Below are 22,267 nucleotides of genomic sequence, written 5' to 3' on the forward strand. Positions count from 1 at the left end.
TTGATGATTATGTAATAATGTAATGGTTTTTCATCCAGATATATATACGTGGTCAAGAGCTTTCTTTGGTGTTTTGAGACTATCGCTTGTGTGACAGTCATCTTTGTCTAAAAACAGTTTTCATTCTATTGTGTTTCATTCTTGTTGTCCTGTTCCTTTTATTCTGAAGAAAATGAGGACTCAGTTTTACTTGGTTTCTTAGCACCCTTCATGTCCGTCAGCCTCCCTAGTTCCTCTTAGGCATCCTTCATTTATCCATTCTGCAGCTCTGTCCTGATCCCCAGCTGCTGTGGGGGTTGCTCCATGTGTTAAGTGAATGGGGTGTCCTGCCTTCAACGAGCTGCACTCTTGGAGCTGGAAGATGCACACGAGAGAGAACCTGCAGCATTGCACTGCCATGACGTACAAGGGTGGGGAGGGGCACCCCAGTAGCCTGGAGAAGAGAGCATCATTTCTACTGAGAGGCCAGGGGGGCTTCTGTGGAGAAGGGTGCCTGGCTGTGTCGGCAGTGGTGAGAAGGGCGATTTGGGGCAATATCTCAACCTCAGCAGAGTGAAATGTTGGCCCAGATCATTCTTTGTCATGGGGGGCTGTCCTGTGAGCTCTGTGATGTTTAGTAGCATCCCTAGTCTCTACCTGGTAGATGCCAGTAGCACACATACACCCCCTGTGACAATGAAAAATATTTCCAGATATTGCTGAATATCTTCACCTTGGAGAGTGGGTTTCAACATGAATTTTTGGGGAGATGGACATTTTGTCCATAGCAGAAAGAAATGAAAGAGGGGATGTAGAAGGCCATGACCTTTCCTTGTGTGTGTGTGTGCGTGTATGTGTATATAATCAAGTTGGCATGCTTTTCCTATGAAGGAGCAGATAGTAAATATCTTTGGCTTTGTGCACCATACTCCCTCAGTTGCAGCTGCTCAACACTGCCACTGTAGCCTGAAACCAGCCATAGACATGTATCAACTCATGGGTGTGGCTGTGTTCCAATAAAAAAACTTTATTTATAAGCACAGGAAGTGGGCCAGACTTGGCCCATGGGCTCCAGTTTTCCTGCCCCTGATGTAGCTGTGGATACCTGTCAGTATTCCAGGTATGTGAGTCCATTAAATACTTCATAAAGATTCTGCATTTAATGCCTTACATTGGTGCCCTTGATATTTGTTTCAGCTGAAGATGCATAAACCAGTCCCACAGCTGCCTGAGTGTCATGTCTGCTTTTCTCTGCCGAAGAAGCAATATTTCTAGGGCCAGTGAGTGATAATTCAGCAGGTTTTCCTGATGAATCAGGCCAACATTCACTGGGCAAAATGGTGCACTGTACAACTGCAGTAGGTTATGAAGCCATTTGTGAAGGAGGTACGATTTAGCAGTGTTACAACAGCAAGAAACACAAAAGCTAGACTTGCTTTGTTTTAAATCTATTCCTATTGCCTTGTTGACAGGGACAAATTCACGTACACACTGTTGCTCTTTCAAGAGGCGGTAGCACCTGTCCATTCCAAGTGGAAAGGACTTAAAGCTGCCGTGCTTCTGGTAAAATGTAGTGCTTGCTTTAAGCCTTTCCCAGTTTGTCATGATTCTGCCTTTCTTCTTCTCAGAAATATTTCTCTTCCTATGGTTGTTCCCCATCAGCTTGTGTTACTGGAACTGTGTGACCAGTTGCATGTAGAAAGTGACTTGCTCTTTAATGGCAACAGTTTGCCCATTGTGCATATAAGTCATGCAGAAAAGTGAGCAGAGGGTAGAGTCCTGTGGGTAGTGTCCTTTTAGGGGTGAGTTCCTCTGGGTTGTTTGTTCTCAGCCACGGCCGGGTCAGTCAGGCAGCACCCAGAGTCATGTTGACGTGTCACAGCTGGGAGGAGGCATCCCTGGCCTGTGTAGGCATCGATGCTGTTCACCATATATAGTGCGCGGCACCTCTCACAACAAGGAATGATCTGCCCAAATGTCAGTCATGCCACAGGTGAGGAACCCTGCCATTGAGAGGCTTGTCGCTGGTGCCTGTCCCTAAGCAGGGGGCAGCCTGCTGGCTTCAGAGGGGGCTGCAGTGAGTGGTAGGCACCAGGGACACTCGCCACTAGCGCTGTGCCCTCACATGGATCTTCCAGCAAGGCACTGCCAAGCCTCATTCTCTTCGTTTTCAACAGTTTCCACATCTGCCATTGAGCCAGTCCTGAGTATTTCCGCATCTCATTGACATTTGGTTCTTTACTCCTGCTAATGTCCCATCAGACCAAAGACAAGGTCCATCGAAAACTTCAGGGAAGCTGCAGAGGCACTGAAGTCCTGCCACTCCAGCAGAGTGCAAATGGACACACTCATCGGCCTGGAAGTCCGAATGGGAGGGACAGGGACAGGGGCTGTGGCAGTGACAGAGGCTGGGCCAGCCCCAGAGGAGAAGCATTCTGCCTGGAGATGCCAGTCTCCCAGGAGGCCACCCCACAGCACACCGTGGCCCAAGAGGACGTGCCGTGGCAGGCCTCGCTGACACAGTGTGTAGACGTCACGATGAGTGGACCTCAGAGCCGCAGAGCACCCTAGGAGCATTTCCCCCACTGTGTGGTCAAGGAGACACGGAGCTTGGGGTCCCCATGAGCTTGTGGTCTTCTCTCCACAGTCAGAAGTGCCTGCGACCTGCTGCCCATGAATCTGGTTCTTCCTCACCATACTTACCCCCACACCGTAGAAAAGGCAGCGGAGAATCAGCACGTGAAGAGACCTGGCCACCCAGCCCAGGCACTCAGCTCTTCACGGTGGGCCGAGGACAGAACCCAGCACTCCTGCCTGTTCCTGACATCTTCCCCCACCACCCTCTTACTTGCCATGATGAAATCAGTGTGGCCAGAAACCAACAAGAAAGTCCTTAAAGCAAATGGCCTGAGAAACCGTTGATTCAGACACACTGCATAGGTCCACCCGAAGAAATGTAGCCTGTGTCCGTTTAAGCAGAGAGGACTCCTTTCCACAGGACAGCAAGTGCTTGTGAAGGTGTCCTGTTTCCGGTGGTGCCTGCGCCTCTCCCATGGAGGGCCCAAGTGCCAGTCAGAGCTGCTCGAGGTCATGGCGCCCCGTGGAGCTGTCCTGCTTTGTCATTTCCCTGCAGTGGGGAATCGTTCTGGCAGATTGCTTTCGGCTACCGTCTTTACGCAGGTCTCAGGCCAACACCAGGTGATCTTCACTCATCTGTCCCCTTCTTCCCCTGAGCCTTCACCGAGTGTTGTCACCCGCATGCTCTAGAAACCGAGTCCTCATTGAAGAGCCTTGTCACAGAGAGGAAACTTAGGCAGGCGACGTGCATGCTCAGCCTTTAAACACCTAGATGCTCAGGGAAGCCCAGGACATCTTCAGGCCTTGTGGTATGCATGCTTTGCACACTTGTTTGCAGCCTGCGCTGCTGGTCAGAGCCACCAGCAGTCCCACTGGGAAGGGAATTGGCACCCACCCGGGGATTTTAAGAATTTTGGTTCTTGTGCTTGTGGGTCTCAGCGTGCAGGGTGAAGATATGAGCCCTGGAATCGCATAGTGGCAAATTGAAATTCTAGGTCAGTGTCTCATCGCATGTATGACCCTGGCATGGGTTACCTAATTTCTCCAATATCTTCCTTTCTCGTGTATAAAATAGTAATAGCACCACCGTGAAGAGTCACTCTGAACACGGGGATAACGGGCATAAAGTGCCCAGGTTTGGTTAAAGGTGGTAATGTGGTCAGAATCCACTCTCTGCCTAAGTAGCGATTCTGTGGCCTGGTATTGGTGGAGGGAGGGAAGGAAGAGAGCAGGGGTCGAGCATTCTGCCATAGACTACCTTTTGTGTGCCCCCAAAATTCATACGGTGAAATGTAACCCCCAAGGTGACGGCATTAGTATAGGTGAGGCCTTCAGGAGGTAATTTGGTCATGAGGGTGGGGCCCTCGGGAATGGGGTCAGTGCCCCTGATAAAGGAGACCTCAGAGAGTGCCCTCACTCCTTTCACATGGAAGGACATGGGGGAAGGATGGCTGTCTGTGGGCCAGAAACAGCCTTCACCAGACAGCAGATCTGCCGACACCTTGATCTCGGACTTCTCAGCCCCCAGAACTGGGAGAAATCAGTGCTGTTCATAAGCTGCCTGGTCTGTGCTGTTTTGTTACAGCGGCACAAATGCACTAAGACATTGACCAGAAGCTTCACTGCTCGTCCAGGATTGCTCAGTCGGTAGGAGCCCTTTGTCAGCAGCTGTGCTGTGCTGAATGGGGTGCTCGGTAGATGTTCCCAGTGGAGTTTGCGGTGGGCTGAGGGTGGTACCCCCCCCACACCCGACTTTGGATCGCAGCCCTAGGCCTACAAGCCAAGTAGCTGGAGCCTTGTGAGATCCCAGGACCTGATCCTCAAAAGGGAAATTTGAGCAATGGGGAAGGGCAGAGGGTGACCAGCAAGCTTAAAGGAATTTGTGGCAAGTTCTTGCACCCGAACTGGGCCAAGAATAGGCAACAAATAAGGGCTGGCTGTATTTTTCATTTCTATTATTATTGCAGTGGGTGTGACCTGCAACTAGGCCTTTTAGGGGTACCAGGAGGATAAGAAATGGCCCTGGAAATGCAGTGTTCTGTCCCCGTCAGCTGGTGGAGACACAAATGGTCAGGAGCCCAATGGGTGGGACCCTCAGCTATGAAGGGTCAAGAATTCTTAGGAGGGAAAAATCACTGTGGCCTGTACGTTGATGGGGAAGACTCCGGGCCACATGGAGTTGGCCCAGGGAGCCACTTTTTCTAGTCCTGCTCCATCAGGTGACCCAGTTTTTCTAGCCCACACCACAATTGCTGGAAACCTGAGTGATAAAGCTTGGAGATAAGACTATAGTGTAGCACAGGTGCAGGCAAGAGTCTGCCTAACAGGACTGGGCGGTTCTGGTTTGTGAGGAGTGGGTGGGGAAAGGTGGGTGGAGAGAGAAACCAAGTTGGAAGGAAGAGGTGAGGCTGATGGTAAAAGGCCTTCCTTCCAAAAGCAGGAACAGGAACGCCAAGGAGCCCCTCAGAGGGGCTCTTCTGTGCCACCTGGTTCAGGTAGCTAGTTTTATAAAGAAAGGTACAAGGCTGTATGCAACGGATCATAGTCCTTAGAGCGGCTACCACATTCCTCTGTGACATAAGTTAGCAACATGTTTAAGAAATTGTATATAATCAAGCAATGGGGAATGAACAGGGTGGAAAGAGGAGAGGTGGGCAGGAAGAAGGGGACAAAATGCCTTTCCTGGAGGAATATTCCCCTCTGGTGAGTGTTGTGTTTATTGCAAAGTGGGGTTGTGTTTTGGCGACGAAAGGCAGCGTCCCCAGGGTGTTGGGTCTGATAGGAAGGGCCCACACGCTGCCCGGCTGAGCAGTTGGCGTCTGGGAGCAGCGTGAGTACGGCGTGCCTCCGGGCTTTGTGGGGGGGGTTCCCCGGGAGCTACATGGCCCACCAGCATGCAGGCCGAGCCAGCTGCGATGGAAGGGTGTCGTGGAGAGACCCCTTGGGGGCAGGGCTCCCGGGACCCCCACAGCGAGGGGCAGATGGGGAGCAAGAGGACAGCTGTGCCCAGGCGGTAATGCTGAGGGTGAGGTTGAAAGCGTGCAGGCTGGATTTTGGTTTCTGCAACAGAAACGTTCATGCAGGGCAGACTCCATCTTCTGCTGTGCTTTTCAGGGCGCTGAAGTGGCTCCCCCTTAAAGCTGTTTTGTACAAACATCGGTCTCTGTATCTCTGCCTCTCTGCCTGCTCACTTCACCCCAAATCTGAAGCTGGGCATCCTGTGATAGCGATATCTGGCCCCGCCAGTAAAGTGCCTTTGACATAAGGTGCCCCCTGTGGGTGTCGCAGGCTGTGCCTTCTGCCCTGCAGTTCAGGCCTCCCAGAGACCTGGTTTCCCTGTCTCATTACAGGTTTTTCCCACTCAGCGTTCACATTCGGGATCGAGAGCCACATCAGCCAGTCGAACATCAATGGGACGCTTGTGCCCCCGGCTGCCCTCATCTCCATCCTGCAGAAGGGACTGCAGTATGTGGAAGCAGAGATCAGCATCAACGAGGTAAGTGCACCCTGGGACACCAGGCAGCCGCCTGGCCCCAAAGCCAGCAGGCCCTGGGGTAGCGTGCGCAGCTCTGTAAGCAAGCCTGAACCCAACAGGCAGGTCCCTTAGGGATTTGACAGTAACTTAAGGTGACTTTTCTTTCACTTGTGGTAATGTGTTATCCGACTAAGAGGTAGCAGTCATCGATACACAAGGAGCAAGCTTTCGGTGCCCCCCACATGTTTCTGTTCCATTCGTGTGCACAGTTACCGGCTGTATCATCACAGTGTTGCAGTAGGTCCCCAAATCTGAAAACTACTCAGCAGGTATTTAGCTGCTTCACACTGCAGAGCAGACATTTGCCTTGTACAGGCACAGAAAATGCTCGCCTTTCCTGCCGTGAGACATGTTGAAGTAGAATCTGTATTTCGTGTGAATCGGACAGGCAAAGCCAAGAATCGGAAAGAGGATGATGACTCGTGTTCAAGAGGATTTCAAGCAGTGGTCTTGTTACTGTGGTCGTGGTAGAGCTTTTGCGGGAAACGGACCAGTGATAAGCACTTTAAATTGCTCCAATTCGTTTGTATCCCATCCTTTTTAGATGGGGGCACAATGAGTACTTGAGCGGATTTTGTACCCGCTTTTAAATGGGGTGATTTGGTTTAGGGTGGCTGCTCTCCCCGCCACCTCTGTTTTGCACTGGGGGCTCTTCTGTGAGGACGCCCAGGGCTTCCCCTGATCTCTGCGACCTCTCTCGGCATGGCCACACCCCATGCCAATCCTTAGCTCTTCTTTCTCCCACCTTGCTCAGGGCACGCTGTTCCTCCCTGGCCTTGCCTGATGAGTCATCCCGCACAGCTCACGTGGTCAGATGCCCGTGTGTGTTCCCGGGGCCACCGGGTGTCCCAGGGCCACCAGCTGCTCAAACCACCCCTTCCAGGATCATGCCCCCTGGGCCCGCCTCCTTAAATCCCTCCAGGTTTCTTCTATCCTGTCTTCCTTAGAACAGACCTCATCTTTACAAGCCTGTCTTATTTATAGCATTTAAGTCCACTTTTTCTTTGGTTTTCAAAAAGCTCTTTCAGAAATTACAAAGTCATACATCCTGTGTTCTGTCACTTGCATTTTTCTACCATTTTCCAAAAACCCACATCTCTGAAAACACCCGAGTTTCTGCCTGCCTTGTGCTCTTTTGTCCCCAACAATGTCACCTTCTCTTTCTTTTTCTTACACTGGGGGAGGTGGTGTGGGGGTGGTGTGTGTGTGTGTGTGTGTGTGTGTGTGTGTGTGTGTGTGTGTGTGTGTGTGTGTGTGTGTGTGTGTGTGTGTGTGTGTGTGTGTGTGTGTGTGTGTGTGTGTGTGTGTGTGTGTGTGTGTGTGTGTGTGTGTGTGTGTGTGTGTGTGTGTGTGTGTGTGTGTGTGTGTGTGTGTGTGTGTGTGTGTGTGTGTGTCAGAGCTCGTGGGTGTTTTCCTCCAGGTCCTTGAGCCCCGTCTGGTCTCTTTTTCTGCAAAACAAGCAACTGCGGGATAGGAGTACACCACCCCAGCGGCCCTGCCAGCTCTCAGATCATGTGAAGTTTCAGTTCCATTTCCCTGCCCCCCCAACCCCACCCCTGGTCGTGTGTTGAGAGGTCCCCGTATCTCTTCCTCCACAGTTTAAATTCCAGTGTGTCCACAGGTGAATATTTGTCACTTAGGTTACTGATCATTAAAAAGGGAGACAGGGTGCTTTTAGAGCTTAAACCACAAAGTGTGTTCATTACTCCAGGCAGTTACTACTGTTTACACCATAGTCATCCATCCCAGGTGCGAACATGTAGAGGAGGGAGTGACGGCCTAAACCGAGGTGTGAGTGGCTGACAAGGTGACCAGCTGGCTACCTGTTTACACTTTTTGTATTGTTGCCTTATTTTCAAATATTCTATTGTAACCAGAAGTTGGCTGCGGTCATGTTTCACTTAGGTACCGTTCAGTTGCTGTGTCTTTTTCCATTTTCCCCATTTCTGAGATAACTCAGCTTTAGAACATACAAAAATGTGTTTGCACATCCAGCAGCCACAACCCAGAAGCCCTGAGTTTCATGTGACTCCGATCTTTGGAGCGCTTTCTCAGAAAAGAACTTCCCCCCGTGTTTTTATGTGTGGGTGGAAATTTTTTCATTGGACATGGAAACCAGAGAGTCAAAAGTTCAAAATACATGCATCACAGCTAAATGAGGCCAGGTCAGCACATCACAACTCTGTCGGTGCCCATCCTGAGCCTGAGAAGTCGTTTCGCGTGACAGGATGCGCGTGTTCTGTTAACTCAGATGGACAGGTGTGCCAGGAACAGACCCTGGGTGGTGAAGGAGTCCCCTCTGGGCCAGAGGTGCCTCTCCCACACGGCAGGGCTGCTGCTTCTCAGAGACATCCTGTCCTTGTCACAGCATTTGGACCAGCTTTCTCAACCCCAGCCCCCCGGGCCTCCAGGACCTGGTGGTACTCAGCGGCGGGGCAGGGGGGTGTGGGGGAGACGTCCTGTGCACTGTGGGGAGGTGGGCAGCCCCCGACCTCCACCCACCGGCACCAGGAGCGCCCCCCAAGTTGTGACACCTAAACATGCCTGCAGGCTTTGCCAGAGCCCCGGGGTGGGGGGGAATGAGGGGGAGTCTTCCCTGACCAAGCTGAAAACCACTGCCTCAGGGACAGGTTTTGTCACGAAGTCAAGGGCAAGGGCTCAGGTGTCCACAATGTCCCACTTCAGGTTGATGTTTACCGGATGTTACAGCGGCTAGTACACCCAGTCCTCCATCCATGCCGGGGCTCATCTGCAGCCCCCAGGGAGTCCCCTACCCTGTCGGCCTTTCCACGGCCACCACATGCAGCCTCTCCTTCCTCCTCTGCTGGCCCCTGTACGGCCTCCACGTGCAGCCTCTGCCTGCACCTGCTGACCGCACCCCCCCCATGCACAGCGCCCACGCGCAGCCTCAGCCCACACCACCTTGGCTGGAGCCCAGTGCCACGGGAGCTGAAGGCTGTCCCCCTGCCTCTCCCCAGGACGGCACAGTGTTTGACGGCCGCCCCATAGAGTCCCTGTCCCTGATTGACGCGGTGATGCCTGACGTCGTGCAGACACGGCAGCAGGCCTTCCGGGAGAAGCTGGCCCAGCAGCAGGCTTCGGCGGCAGCAGCCACAACCACAGCCACAGCCACAGCGGCAGCCACAGCAACTCCAGCAGCTGTCTCCCAGCAAAACCCACCAAAGAACGGAGAAGCCACGGTGAACGGGGAAGAGAATGGGGCACATGCAATCAGTAAGTATGGGGCTCCAGGAGCTTCGGGCGTCTGGTCTCTCTGTCCTAAGCTGGGCAAGCCCAGACTCCCCGAGGATCTGCCTGCTGTGTGCTTCGCACAAGGTGCTTCTAGTGCTTGGTTACTGTTCAGCCAGAAAGGTGCCATGCACTATCCTGTCACTAGAATCCCCATGCGCCATATTCCTGAATCATGCATCCTCTTTTAGGAAATAGTACTACTCTGAGAACTCATTTCATACGTGAGGAGAAGCACCTGGTTACTATCCCCCCAAAAGGGTTTCATTCATCGAGGCCCCGGCTCCATCATCGGCCTTCCATTTGTTCGGCCACGATGTCAGGGTCACGGAGAGGCACCAGGTCATCGAGAGCAAGTGCTGTCATATTTGGCTTATGCAAAACCCCAGGAAGTGAATTCATTGAGGTAGTTGCCCCCAAGTGCTTGGCAGGTAAGTCAGGGAGACCGAATTTTTATCCAGGGCCCTGACTGTACTTTGACATGTTGCCTATAAACTCAGAGACTCTACTTTGGGGCCTGAGTTCACAGCATGTGTGTGTGTGCGTGTGCACCCGTATATATGCATATGTGGGTGTGTGCCTGTGTTTTATACACTTGTGAGCACATGAGTGTGCCCTCATGCTATGAGTGTGTGTGTATGTGCACCCATATATATGCATCTTGGGTGAGGCTGCCACGTGCAATCAAGCCATGCAGCAGGTTATCCTCCACAGGCCTGGGCACATGCCTTCAGGTCTCTCCCTGGCTAGAGAGGCAGGTCCAGCATGGAGTGGGAAGCCCATGTAGGCTCTGATGCAGACTGTATTACAGTACGATGACATAGGCCAGCGTTTTGGTGTGAAATGAGAAGACCTTCCACGGGCAGGCTCCATCCTCGCTATTACGATGATGGGCAGCCAAAGAAGGAAATATGTGGCTTATACCACGAATTGCTTGGGCTGTCCACTCACATGGGCTTTAACTCTCAACCTTTCTCAAAGAAAGAAAATAAGAGCAAAATAATCATTGTTTTCTTAGTCTTCCATCATAGAAAGTAATTTGTTATTGGGTGACCTTCGAGAAATCTGTATGTCTGCCAAGACAGAAACTGTGCAAGCTTTTAAATTGCACCAGTTTATTTTAAATCTTAAACTCTAATGGAGCATGGCCATGGACACAGTGTCAGCTCAAAGACAGATAGCCTTCATGTCATGATTACCCGGGGGTTAATTCTCACACTCAGGAGTACGTTGGAGGGCTTGCACCGCCTCCTCCCTGGCTCACGGTCCTGTGTACTCAACTTTCTGTGTCCTGCAGCCTGTGCTGCCTACAGCCGGTTTCCACCTTGCTGCTAGGCAGGCTGAGGCCAGACCTGGTTGGTGTCTGAACTTCTATTTCGTTCTGACCTTCAAGAATCTGCTCTTCTGCCACTTGGGAGAAAAACAGCCACTTTCCAGGATGGTTCTCTTGAGGGCGGCATTCAACCTGGCTTTTCTTGTGGGAACCCAGAGTCGGGACCCCACAGTTTATCCAGGCCGGGCTTATTCAGTTAGCAAGCCAGTAGAGAAAAGTCCAATGCAAAGGTGGCTCCAGTAAGAGACTGGCATTTGAGTTCCGGGAATGGGAAGGTTTGAAAGGCAGCGGGTGGAGGGTGGGGGGTTCTGAGGGAATGAGCACCTCGCTGGTGGGGGCCTCACAGATAAAGTGTGTTGCCTTGGGAAGGTGCTCCTGATAAAAGGACTTGTCCCATCCAGAGAACACAAATCTTCAGGGTTTGCTCAGATGCCCGTGGGTACTTGGCATCTCTCCAGTTTTGTTCTGGTGGTTGTTAGACATTAGCCTGGCTCTGGGTATAAAGAAGAAATAGCTGTTTTTTTTCCTCTATCAGTTTTATCTTATTTTATTCCTCTTTTTATTTGGAGACTGTCAAATAAAGAAGCATAAGATATTTACTAAATTACACACAAGCCATGATGTAGCTATAAATCACCAGAGATGATACCATGTAGTACATTATAAGACACTTCACACATGACAGTGCCCCGAGAATGAATTTCTTTGGTGCTGGTCAACCGTGTGTCTTTCTTTTCCTGTTGCCTGTGACAGATAATCATTCGAAACCGATGGAAATAGACGGAGACGTTGAGATTCCACCCAACAAAGCCACAGTCCTTCGGGGCCATGAGTCTGAGGTGTTCATTTGTGCCTGGAACCCTGTCAGTGATCTCCTAGCTTCCGGGTAAGGATGTGAGGATGGGGGCACTCCAGGGTCTGGGGGACCGGAGGTGCTTGCTCTTCTTGGGTGTTCTGTGTCCTGGGCCATCCGCCCCTGTCCTACCTGGTTTGTGACATCTTCCCCATGCATGCAGGCCCAGGCTTGGGGCGCTCCATCTGCACTCCTCCAGATACCGTAGATTGTGGGGAGGCCCACATTCCAAGCCCTGTTCTCAGTGGGGCGGGGAATGATGCAAACACATTTAAAATCACTGAGTGCAGCACAGCCAGTGAGGGGCAGGATGAAATGCCACAGGCCAGAGATGCCTGGCTGGTCTGACAGCAGGCGGCAATGGGCTTTGGTGCCCCTTGCCTGAAAGCTGAATGCTTGAGTGTTTTCATCCTGCAGATCTGGAGATTCAACTGCAAGGATATGGAACCTTAATGAAAACAGCAATGGGGGGTCCACACAGCTCGTGTTGAGGCACTGTATACGAGAAGGAGGCCACGACGTCCCGAGTAACAAAGACGTGACCTCGCTGGACTGGAATGTAAGAGCCGTGCACACACCAGGCCCCATTCATCAGCCTGCCCCGGGGTGGCTGGTGCTGTGGGTGCTGTCTGTTTCTGAGGGCTCCTGAGGACGTGGGGCCAGGCAGGCGGCTACCTGGGCGTTCAGTAGCCATTCCCTTTCCATCGTTAACCTACGTTTGCCAGCTGGTTTTATTAGGGAAGCCTCACAGCAGGAAGCAGGGCCAAGGGGACCTGAGATAGTTGTGCTGGGGAGACATAATACACAGGCAAGGAAGGCCGGCTCTCCACCTGGGCATTTCAGCAGAGGGTGTTGTGTGCATTTGTGGGAGGGACACACACACCTCTTCACTCTTACACAGTTTTTCTCCACATTCTGGCACCTCACCACCAATGCTCCGCTTCTCTATATACAAATACATTTTTAAAGCTTACCTCAAGTCTCCAAAAGTCTCAGAGCTTCCAACGCGGTGTTTGTAATCGTGTCATCACAGGTGAATGGTGGTGGTGTCTCTTCCTGCTCCCTCATCTCCTTGGGGCTGACGGCTTACATTTTAATTTATGAGCAGCAGGAGGGAGTATTCAAATGCAATCTGTGAGGCTCTGAACTGGGAACCACTTACTGGCGGAGGCACATTCTAGCCCTGCCATAAGGGGAGAAGCCCTCTGCCTTTTCAGAGCTGCCCATCAGCACTTCTTGTTGGCCTGTTTCTTCCAGAGCGACGGGACACTGTTGGCCACAGGCTCATATGATGGTTTTGCAAGAATATGGACGGAAGATGGTAAGTCCTGCCTCGCTCTCGCTGGGGCCTGGTGGCGGGGGGGGCGCTTTGGCACGCTGTCACGGAGAGGATGGGCTGTGACTCTGACACTAGCATGTTTGTTTGGTTTTTCTGTGTGACAGGTAACCTGGCCAGCACCTTAGGCCAACATAAAGGCCCCATCTTCGCCTTGAAATGGAACAAAAAGGGGAATTACATTCTGAGTGCAGGTGTGGATAAAGTGAGTATCACTTCAAATACAGCCCTTTGATCTCTAGATGCTCATTTATTGTTGATCTCTGCGTAACCGTGTGGTTTCTTTCAATTCTAAGGAGCTCTGCTTCCTGTGAACATATCAGAAGAACTTGTTTGGGCCTTGTTTGTTTTTGTGATCTGCTGCTTTTAAAAACATCTCCTCTCTTCACGTGTTCCGCATCCTCCAGAACTTCACACAGAGCTTCCCCTCCTTTTCTGGGCGTATATCGTCCGTGATAAGAGGAAATCCCCAAACTGTGTTTATCCAATGCTTGAAGAAGCAAACAGATGTGGGGTGAACTCTTTGTAAACTTTGACCTGCTGAGTGATTTCAGTAGCACCAATTGTTTTCTGGACCAGGCTTCTGTTTTCCTCATTTGATGCATTGCTACTTCCCACTGTAGATGGCAGATTTCTCTGAGAACAGGAGTCAAGCAAACACACACACACACACACACACACATGCACACACAAGTGCCTCCCCTGACAGCCTGCAGAGCAGACAGAGAATTTACTTTGTGCCTGGGAGGGGCTGCCAGGCGGACGTGATGATGTTACGTCCGAGTGGCTGTGAACACCCAGGTGCACGGAAAAGCCATCTCTGGGTGTAGGAGCGTAAGGCCATCAGGAGTGTAGACATCACTCAAGCGTCATTCCTACCAGGAGTCTGATTAGTCCAGCGCATCTCACACTCGCTGGGTTTCTGTTTCCCCAGCTGTCAGGAGATGGGAGTCGTGTACATTGAATGAAAACGGTTGTGTCATTCATAAGACTCAGTGAGAATTCAGAGTCATTGCTTTGGGAAAGAAGTATTATCGAGAAGTGCAGGAGGGGAAGAAAAGCATGTACTTCAATTTGTGCCACTACAAAATGTGCCTGAATACTCTACTTTCGTCTGATTTCCAGATGCCTGTATGTCTGTAATAGCTTCGGGATAATTTGAAAATCTGGTAAAGCTACTGCTTTCTGTTCACTCACATTCTAAAAACTAATATAGAATAATGGACGTGACCTGTAAACATTGCCCCCTCAGAGAAAGTCATGGTTGTAGTTGGCAAACAATGGCCCACAGGACCAATCTGGCCCACCACTTATTTTTGTAAATAAAGTTTTATTGGCACACAACCACACCCATCCATTTGTTTAGAATGGCCTATGGCTGCTTTCCCACCATAACAGAGTTGACCAGTTGCAGCAGAGACCCATGGCCCTTAAAGCCTAAAATGTTTACTATCTGGCCTTTAACAGAGAAAGTTTGCTGAGCTCTGCACTGAAGTATAACCCTGTATGTCAATGAATCATTCATTCTTTATCTACGTCTCTGTTAAGCCCATAAACCCTTCATTCAAACTTGGCAGCCTAATATCTAATATAAAAACAGCTGGGCTACTGTGGTCGACACACTAAATATTCTCATGGAACTACCATCAGATTTCCCCCAAGCTGTTCTAATTCAAATATGACACACGCACAGCACATTGTCTTGGACGTGGCTGGTCATCAGTACTGCTCATTGGATCATTAACATAATGTGTGAAGTGATTGCCAACCTTTAATGAGCAGTTTACTACCTGAGTTGGCTCATTCCATGCTCCCAAGACAGGAGGCAGGCCCTGGCACCGCCTCCTCACACAGGAGGAAATGGAGCCCCAAGGAAGTTTCGCTACTCTGCGTGGGGACCCACTGGTATGGAGTGCAGGTGGGGGCGGAATCCAGGCCCTGGGTGGCCGGAAGCTACTGCCCTTTGACTCTCACATACTTATCAAGAGTCCTGTGCACTCTCACCTTCCTGCTCCAGGGAATCTGATACATTCATTCCTGATTTTCTACCTTTGATGAGCTATCTGGTCAGGGGAAGTGCTCATTTGGGATTCTGTTACTCTCTGGGTCAGGCACTGTCTGCCATTATTAGTCACTAACAATGGCAGGAGTAATAATGTTCTGAGAGCTAACGCCCAGAGGAAATGTCGTTTGTGAGGAGGCTTGCATTGGCTTGCCCTGTGTTTAACCCAGAGTGGTAATGTGTATTTCAGATGCTCTCAAAGCAGACATGATGTTTTCCCCTTACTCATACACCAATAAGGTGGTGCCTGACCCCGGTGTAGCCCAGCTGCTGTGCTATATCTGGTCTCCCCAGTTCACAGAAGGAAATTTCAGAAACGCCAGTGTCTGCTGCTCTTCATTTGGAAACGTGCCAGAAAGTTGGATAGAGATGCTTCCCTGCAGGGTTTTCACTGGGTCTCTGGGGGTGAGGGGAGTCCCTAACAGGTTTGGTAATGCTCCAGGTAACAGTTACAGCTGGGGGAGCTAAGCCTGAGGCACACCTGTGGCTGTTGGGTGCATAAAAAGTGGCCATCCTGATTGTGAAGGTCCATAAATCACATGCTAGATTCCAAAAACCTTCCCAAGAGAGAGAGAGAATGCCAAGTAGCTCATCAATATTTTTATATTGATTCTATGTTGGAACAATAACATTTTGGCCATATTGGAGTGAAAATAAATCGCTTAAATTCCTTTTACCAGTTTCTTTCTTTTAATGGGGTTACTAGAAAATTAGAAATGACCTGTGTGGCTCCCATTCCGTCTCCTCTGGACGGTTCTGGTGTAGAAGGAAGAGAGGCTCGCGGTCTTTCCTTGTCCAACAAATTTCTCTAGAGAAAACTTTGCAAGAAGAATTGTTCCTGACTTTTTCTTTTTGTTTGCGGAGCACAGACAACAATAATTTGGGACGCCCACACAGGAGAAGCCAAACAGCAGTTTCCGTTTCATTCCGGTGAGTATTTTTATTTTTATTGGTTGATTGACTGATTGATTTGGTAATTCAAAAATGTTTGAGTCCTAGGAAATGTTAGGGCAGAAGGGAAGAGGCCATCTGATCATTAGCATATCCCGAGGGCATTGAGCTGGCTTCTCTCAATTCAGTGCTGACTCGCCTTTAAGAAACACACAAGACACGCTTATGCCAGTTGATGAGAATGTTGTCACCCAGAAGCTTATCGGAACCCAAGCCTCTAATTCTCCTAGAAGCAAGGAGGCGTCAGGAGAGAGATGCCAAGCAGTAGAGTGGGAGGTCAGGAGAAAGGGGATCACACCATGAGGTTAGGGCGCCATCCCCATCCAAGACCCTCAACAGAGTTCTTGGGGCCACTTAGACCTCAGGAAGACCCAGGAGTCACTGAGAGTGTTCATCACAGTCCTGAGCCGTCAGCCCAGTTGTGTCCCCAGAGGGGTCTTGTCAGCCATGAGTATCCAGCCCTCGGGTGGGATGCATTAATGTGTTTGCAGATTTTTAAAATCGGGATATCTTGAATGTAGGATATGAGATCTTCCTGTTCTCATTTTCTCTCTGTCTAAAGCAAGTGAGGTTGGCCGTCCACAGGGACATGCCTGGGACCAACAGAGTGCAGGAGCAGGCATCTCATGCTTCTCACCCACCTGTGCTCACCTGGGCCAGGGGAGCAGGACACTCTGCATGCAAATGGGAAGCATCCCAGGGTCTCTGCAGAGCATCTGCTCATCCCTCCAAATGTGGAAGGAGAGGTCTTTAAGGTCTGTGAGGGGAATAAGCTGTGTTCACACTGGGGCACTTTTTATCATGTTACTAGATAAGGCTTCCTGACTATGCTGTTCATGGTCAAAGTCAGCCAAATGTGTGCACACCTAGTCGATGCCAATGTCCTCCCTCTGCTCCCCATTCCACAGCCCCTGCTCTCGATGTAGACTGGCAGAACAACACCACCTTTGCCTCCTGTAGCACAGACATGTGTATCCACGTCTGCAGACTCGGCTGTGACCGCCCGGTCAAAACCTTCCAAGGACACACGGTAAGTTGGAGTTCCGAGTATGCCCCTATGGCGCTGGGCTCCTGTAGCTCTCTTGGGTTGGATTAACCCCGTTACGGGCCGGCAGTGGAGAAAAAACTGACCGTGAGATGAGCCAGATGTCAGATTCTGCAGGGAAAACTATATAGTAGCTATTGTAAAAGGTACAAGGGACGTAAAGGAAAGGATGCTCGTAATGGGTGAATAGATGGGGAATGTCAGCAGAGAAAGGAAAACTCTTCTTAAAACAGTCCAGTGGAAATCTGAGAACTGAGGGGTTTAATGTCTGAAATGAAAATCTTCCTGGACAGGTTTAACAACGGGGAGATTGCAGAATTAAGGTTACTGAACCTAAAGAGAGCTTAGCCAGTTTTGATAACAGATTGAACAAGTGACTAGAGGCCTGTTAGAGGCCAAATGAATGACCTGTGGCACAGTATGAAGCACTCTAGCATATATGTATAATGGACAGAGAGCGAAAAAAATGGAACAGAAACATTACTTGAAGCAATAATGGCCAAATGTTCCTAAATTTGATAAAAAATGTTGACATTTAATCCAAGAAACTCAGGTGCCAGCTGACGTCTCTGAATTCATGGCACATAAGGCTCTTCAGAGCCTTCCCAGAGCTGATCCCTGTAACGTCCCAACACCCTCAAACTTCAGCCTCCTGGAAGGCCTGCTGGGTTTGAGAACCTCATACCTGCAATGCGCCCCACCTTTAACCACTGCCTTGCCACTTATGTAACCATATAAATGCCATTGTCCTGGGTACTTGTTCATGTCCTTAACTCGCCTTCTCCAGCCTCTGTCCCCATAGGTCCCTGCTTGTGAAAGAAGGTGCTTTTAGGGCCCAGGCATCAGTCTCCTTGTGGCTATCAACTGGTCCTTCTTTTTATTTTTCTGGCCTGAACTCTTCTTTCCTCCAACCCTAGACTATCCCCAATATTTCATGGGAAATCCTTACAACTTGCAGCTGTCCAACTTCCGCTTGGGACTTTACTGCCACCACACCACTTGGCTCTCTAAATCCATCTCGCTGCAGCTTCCGTCATTCTGCACGAGACGTGAGCTAAGTGTAGGAGAGCCGGTGTCTTCCCGAGACCCTGTGAGCCATTTCTGGATGCCTTCTGGGAATTGTGGCTGGGGTTGCATGGGGAGGGGGAGAGAACTCTACGCCCAGGGAGGAGTTTGTTCCCTGCTGGAGGATGGAAGGTGGTCTCGGCTGGAGACAGCCAGTGGGGACCAGGTCCGTGTTCCTGGGCTCTAGGGGACCTGTGCGTGGGTTCTCACCCAAGCTGCCTTCGTCCTGGCTGAGCCCGTCTCTGGGTCGGCACCTCATCAGGCCCCTGGTTCTCACCATGTCCTCTGGGTTTCCGCCTCTTCACGCGCGTGCACGCGCACACACACACATGTCTCCAGGCTGACCTCTTCATCCTCCCATGCTCACCCGGGGGGCTGCTCTGTGGTCTCCAAGCTCCCTTCCTCCCTCTTTTCCAGGCCATCCAACCATTGATACCACACAGAACACAGATGAGTGGACTTGTCACTTCACACCCTTCAAACTCTCAGTGTCCTTAGCAAGAAGCGCGACTATAAAATTGCTCATCCACACCAGAGCATTTAGGAGCATAAAGTTAATTGGGAAATTACGAGTGTGAAGTTAGTTCATGGTTAGGCCAGCACAGCAGCCATGAGTCCTATGCAGATGGGGCTCTCCAGTCACCATACTTAGAAATTCCCAAGACCCACTGCCTTGCTCCCACGTTTCCCCGCAGCTGACCATGCGCAGCATGACATCCCCCACCTCCACATTTTGCATCTGGTGGCGCCTGTCCCTTGGGGTGCATTTGCCTTCATCCTTCAGGACTGAGCCGCAGGGTTACCTGGCGCTGAACTGGAAGGCTGCCTACAGCCTCATTTCTCCCCCCGCCCACAGCACATACCTGCCAGAACTTTCCCCTTGCACTCTATTGCAACATTTTGTTTACCTGCTCCTTGCTCTGGATTTCAAGCCCCCTCCCCGTGGAAGGTTTTGTTGCTCCCCTGCGTGTTTACCTATAATTTCCCTTGGCCATCTGTGTTCATGACTTACTTATTTACATCTTCTCCCCCCCCACCCCACTCAGCACCAAGAGAAAGGTCTTGTAGGGATTTTGACAGACAGAACAGCTGTTGTGTTAAAAGGGCATGAGATAATCATTTTCAGTCAATTTTTAAATGATTGTGCTCTTGTTGGTTTTTATGTACCATTATTATATGTAAATTCATTGACTTCCTTCCTAGTTGTGATTTTTTTTTCCTTAGGGAAATATGGATGGGTGGCTGGTTACGTGTGCTATATGGCTGTGCCTTTAGATAAACGAGAAAGGCTGGGGAAATAAAAGAGGAAAATAGATGGATTCTCAGGTGGCCGTGTTTGCTATCCAGGGAAAATGCAAACAGGCTCTTTGCAGAGAAGACGGCGCTGGCCTGCCCCCTGCTGGAAGGTTGTGTAGTCTGCTCACAGACCTTTATTTCTTTTTTAAAACCCTTTCAGAATGAGGTCAATGCCATTAAGTGGGATCCTTCTGGAATGTTGCTAGCATCCTGCTCCGATGACATGACATTAAAGGTAAAGGAGTCTGAAAGGATGGGCTCTGTGATCCTGGGCGACCCCAAATAAGCAGTGCAGGTCGTTGCTCCTCAGTGATGATACTGTCATGTGGGCATTTCCTGCCTCTCTGACTGCTCCCCATTGCTAACCACATGCCACTGTCATCCACTTAACTCCTCCTTATCAGTCAAGGATCCTGCTGAGAATCCTTCCCTGCCCCGAGGCCTTTCTCACGGCCTCTGCCTGGCTGCTGCCTGGCCGGTGACATGCTGGTGGGCGAGCTACACCCACTGGGTGGTGAGCCTCCCAGGGTCGGAAGCCTGATGATCCCTCACAGAGTAAATGATATTGCACCATTCCGGTTGGAGAAACCGTGTTTGCTGACACTGTTCCCAATGCATTGTCTAGATCTGGAGTATGAAGCAAGATATGTGTGTCCATGACCTTCAGGCTCACAGCAAAGAGATATACACCATCAAGTGGAGTCCCACCGGGCCAGCCACCAGCAACCCCAATTGCAACATTATGTTAGCGAGGTAAGGGAAGATGGCCCCAGCCCAGTGTCGGTCCCTAAAGCCAGCCTTGCTTGGAGTTAAGAGGTGCAAAAATTCTCCATCATAACAAGTTGGTCGTGGGGACGCTAGTACAGCATGGAGAATATAGCCAGTGATTCTGTAACGTCTTCCTATGTTGATAGATAGTAACCACAGTGGTGGGGATGAGGATTTAATTATACGGGTAACTGTTAAACCATTGTGTCATATACTTGAAGTCAATATAAGATTGTATATCAGCTATACTTCACTTAAAAAATTTTACAAAACCGCCTTACCCACGGTGGCTGAGCCGGCCACATGGCCAGTAAGAGCTATTCATGTCCGGAGAGAGGGACATTGTCGCAAATCTGTTTATGCCCTTCCACCTGAATGAAGTGGTCAGCTGGGCCCAGAAGATAGCTTACAGGTGATGCCTAACTTGAGGTAAGGATCGCATTAGCCGCAAGGCTGGCTGGTTGGAGGGACTGGTTATATTGGTTATGTGCCCCAGGCTTTTCAGCACTTGGCCTGGGTGGAGATTCTGCCACAACAGAGAAAGGAAAGAGTTCAGCTCGGGCCCAGGCTTGCGGAGTTCGTTCAACTCAGAGCTGCAGGTGGTGAGATTCTGAGCAGTGATAAAGGGTTCCCTGGCCCTAGATGGATCTGACCCAACAACTTATAGAATGAACCCCTGGACACCAGCACTGGGGGGATTGCAGTGGCGAGCCAGTCAAATGCCAGAATTGGGACTAGAGGTTCTTTCTAGCTGACACAAAGATGGCCTCCCCAAACCATACCACCTGAGGCCGCTGGCAACAGAATTGTCTCCTCCTGACACTCGTGGGCCCCATTCAGGATGTAGCATTGCGCTCTGGGTACTGTGTGAAATGCGAACGTTTAGGAGAACAAGCTGCTGAGACCACATGCAAGGGGACTTAGGGGTCTGGAAACTGCTCCAAAGCAATGTGACTGTTCAGCCTGGAAAAGACAAGGCTCGGGAGGGATGGTCTGTTTCCACAAAGCAGCCGTTGGCTACTCCTGTGCTGTCACAGAAAAATGGGACTGTGGAGAGGCAGCGGATGGCAGGTCCCCCTGCACCTAAGGAAGAACCCGAGCCTGTTTGGCCGTGTGGCGGTGGGGCGGGCAGCCTCCCCAGCAGAGCGCACTCTGGTTTGTGAACGTGCTTGATCCGAGGCCATGTCTTAGTAAACACCACAAGGAATTCATGTTTCAACCTAGAGGCTGAACCGGAGAAGGTGTAGGCTGTAATTCTCTTACTTCAAGGGATTGTCACAAAATCCAGTTGAATGACTATGATTCAGAACATGCTGCCTCATTTTTTCATGATTCGGAAGTTGCTTTGATGTCCCCTGTTGCCCTTATGAGCATAAACTATCCTTTTGGTCAACAGGTAGCAAAGAGACATACCAAGGCGTCCCTGGTCAGAGAAAGGATGCAGGTGACAGCTTTGTGGCAGGTGCTCTTCTGCATTTGAAAATGGCCCTGAGTTGCAGCTTTCCACAGGGTGATTGCATATTTGGATGCGATTATATTTTAATTCCCATTAGATTAAAATTTTTATTCATTTAATGGACTATTTTTCCAAATATGGCTACCGGCATTATTTTAGTTGGTAATGATGTTGAGTTTTAAATGATGGGAGCATCTTAGAAAACAAAAGTTTTCTATAAAGGTATATTCTCCATTCTAGTCCATTCTACAAAGGAAACAAATGAATGTGGGTATCAATTTGCTTCCCTAATACAAGCACCAAAAGAGAGAGAAAGAAAGAAAAGGTTTATTGTATAACCATGGCTCTGTGTTTAGTACATACCAGTCATATTTTAGAAGAGAAAAAGCACACCCACTTCTTGTCTCTGGAAACTGAGAAGCTGGGAAGTAAAAGTAACTCATGAGATCTGCTACACGTCTTAGGGAAATAGAGACCAACATGTTTCTGTGCTGACGTTTTCTCTCCCGTCTTCCCAGTGCTTCGTTTGACTCTACGGTTCGGCTGTGGGATGTGGAGCGAGGTGTTTGCACCCACACGCTAACCAAGCACCAGGAACCTGTCTATAGTGTAGCTTTTAGCCCTGACGGGAAATACTTGGCCAGTGGCTCCTTTGACAAGTGCGTGCACATCTGGAACACTCAGGTAATCCCCCGGTAGCTATGGCCAGATTCCTTCTGGAACGAATGCCCAGAGAGTCCTGTGTTCAGGGACCTAGCACAG

The 22,267-nt window shown here is 50.3% G+C and overlaps 1 protein-coding gene across 1 annotated transcript in view; it reads left to right on the plus strand.

Annotated features, from left to right (window-relative positions):
- TBL1X (transducin beta like 1 X-linked) overlaps window positions 1-22,267 on the plus strand; it is a 215,009-nt gene that overhangs the window by 190,125 nt on the left and 2,617 nt on the right. Inside the window, 11 exon segments of the mRNA XM_057495786.1 lie at window positions 5,907-6,052; window positions 9,070-9,325; window positions 11,427-11,559; window positions 11,944-12,085; window positions 12,784-12,847; window positions 12,970-13,067; window positions 15,794-15,854; window positions 16,784-16,905; window positions 19,442-19,516; window positions 19,907-20,034; window positions 22,024-22,189. Of these exon segments, the coding sequence (XP_057351769.1) occupies window positions 5,907-6,052; window positions 9,070-9,325; window positions 11,427-11,559; window positions 11,944-12,085; window positions 12,784-12,847; window positions 12,970-13,067; window positions 15,794-15,854; window positions 16,784-16,905; window positions 19,442-19,516; window positions 19,907-20,034; window positions 22,024-22,189 (1,391 nt within the window).

Source organism: Manis pentadactyla, chromosome X (genome assembly GCF_030020395.1).
Source record: "Manis pentadactyla isolate mManPen7 chromosome X, mManPen7.hap1, whole genome shotgun sequence".
NCBI lineage: Eukaryota > Metazoa > Chordata > Mammalia > Pholidota > Manidae > Manis > Manis pentadactyla.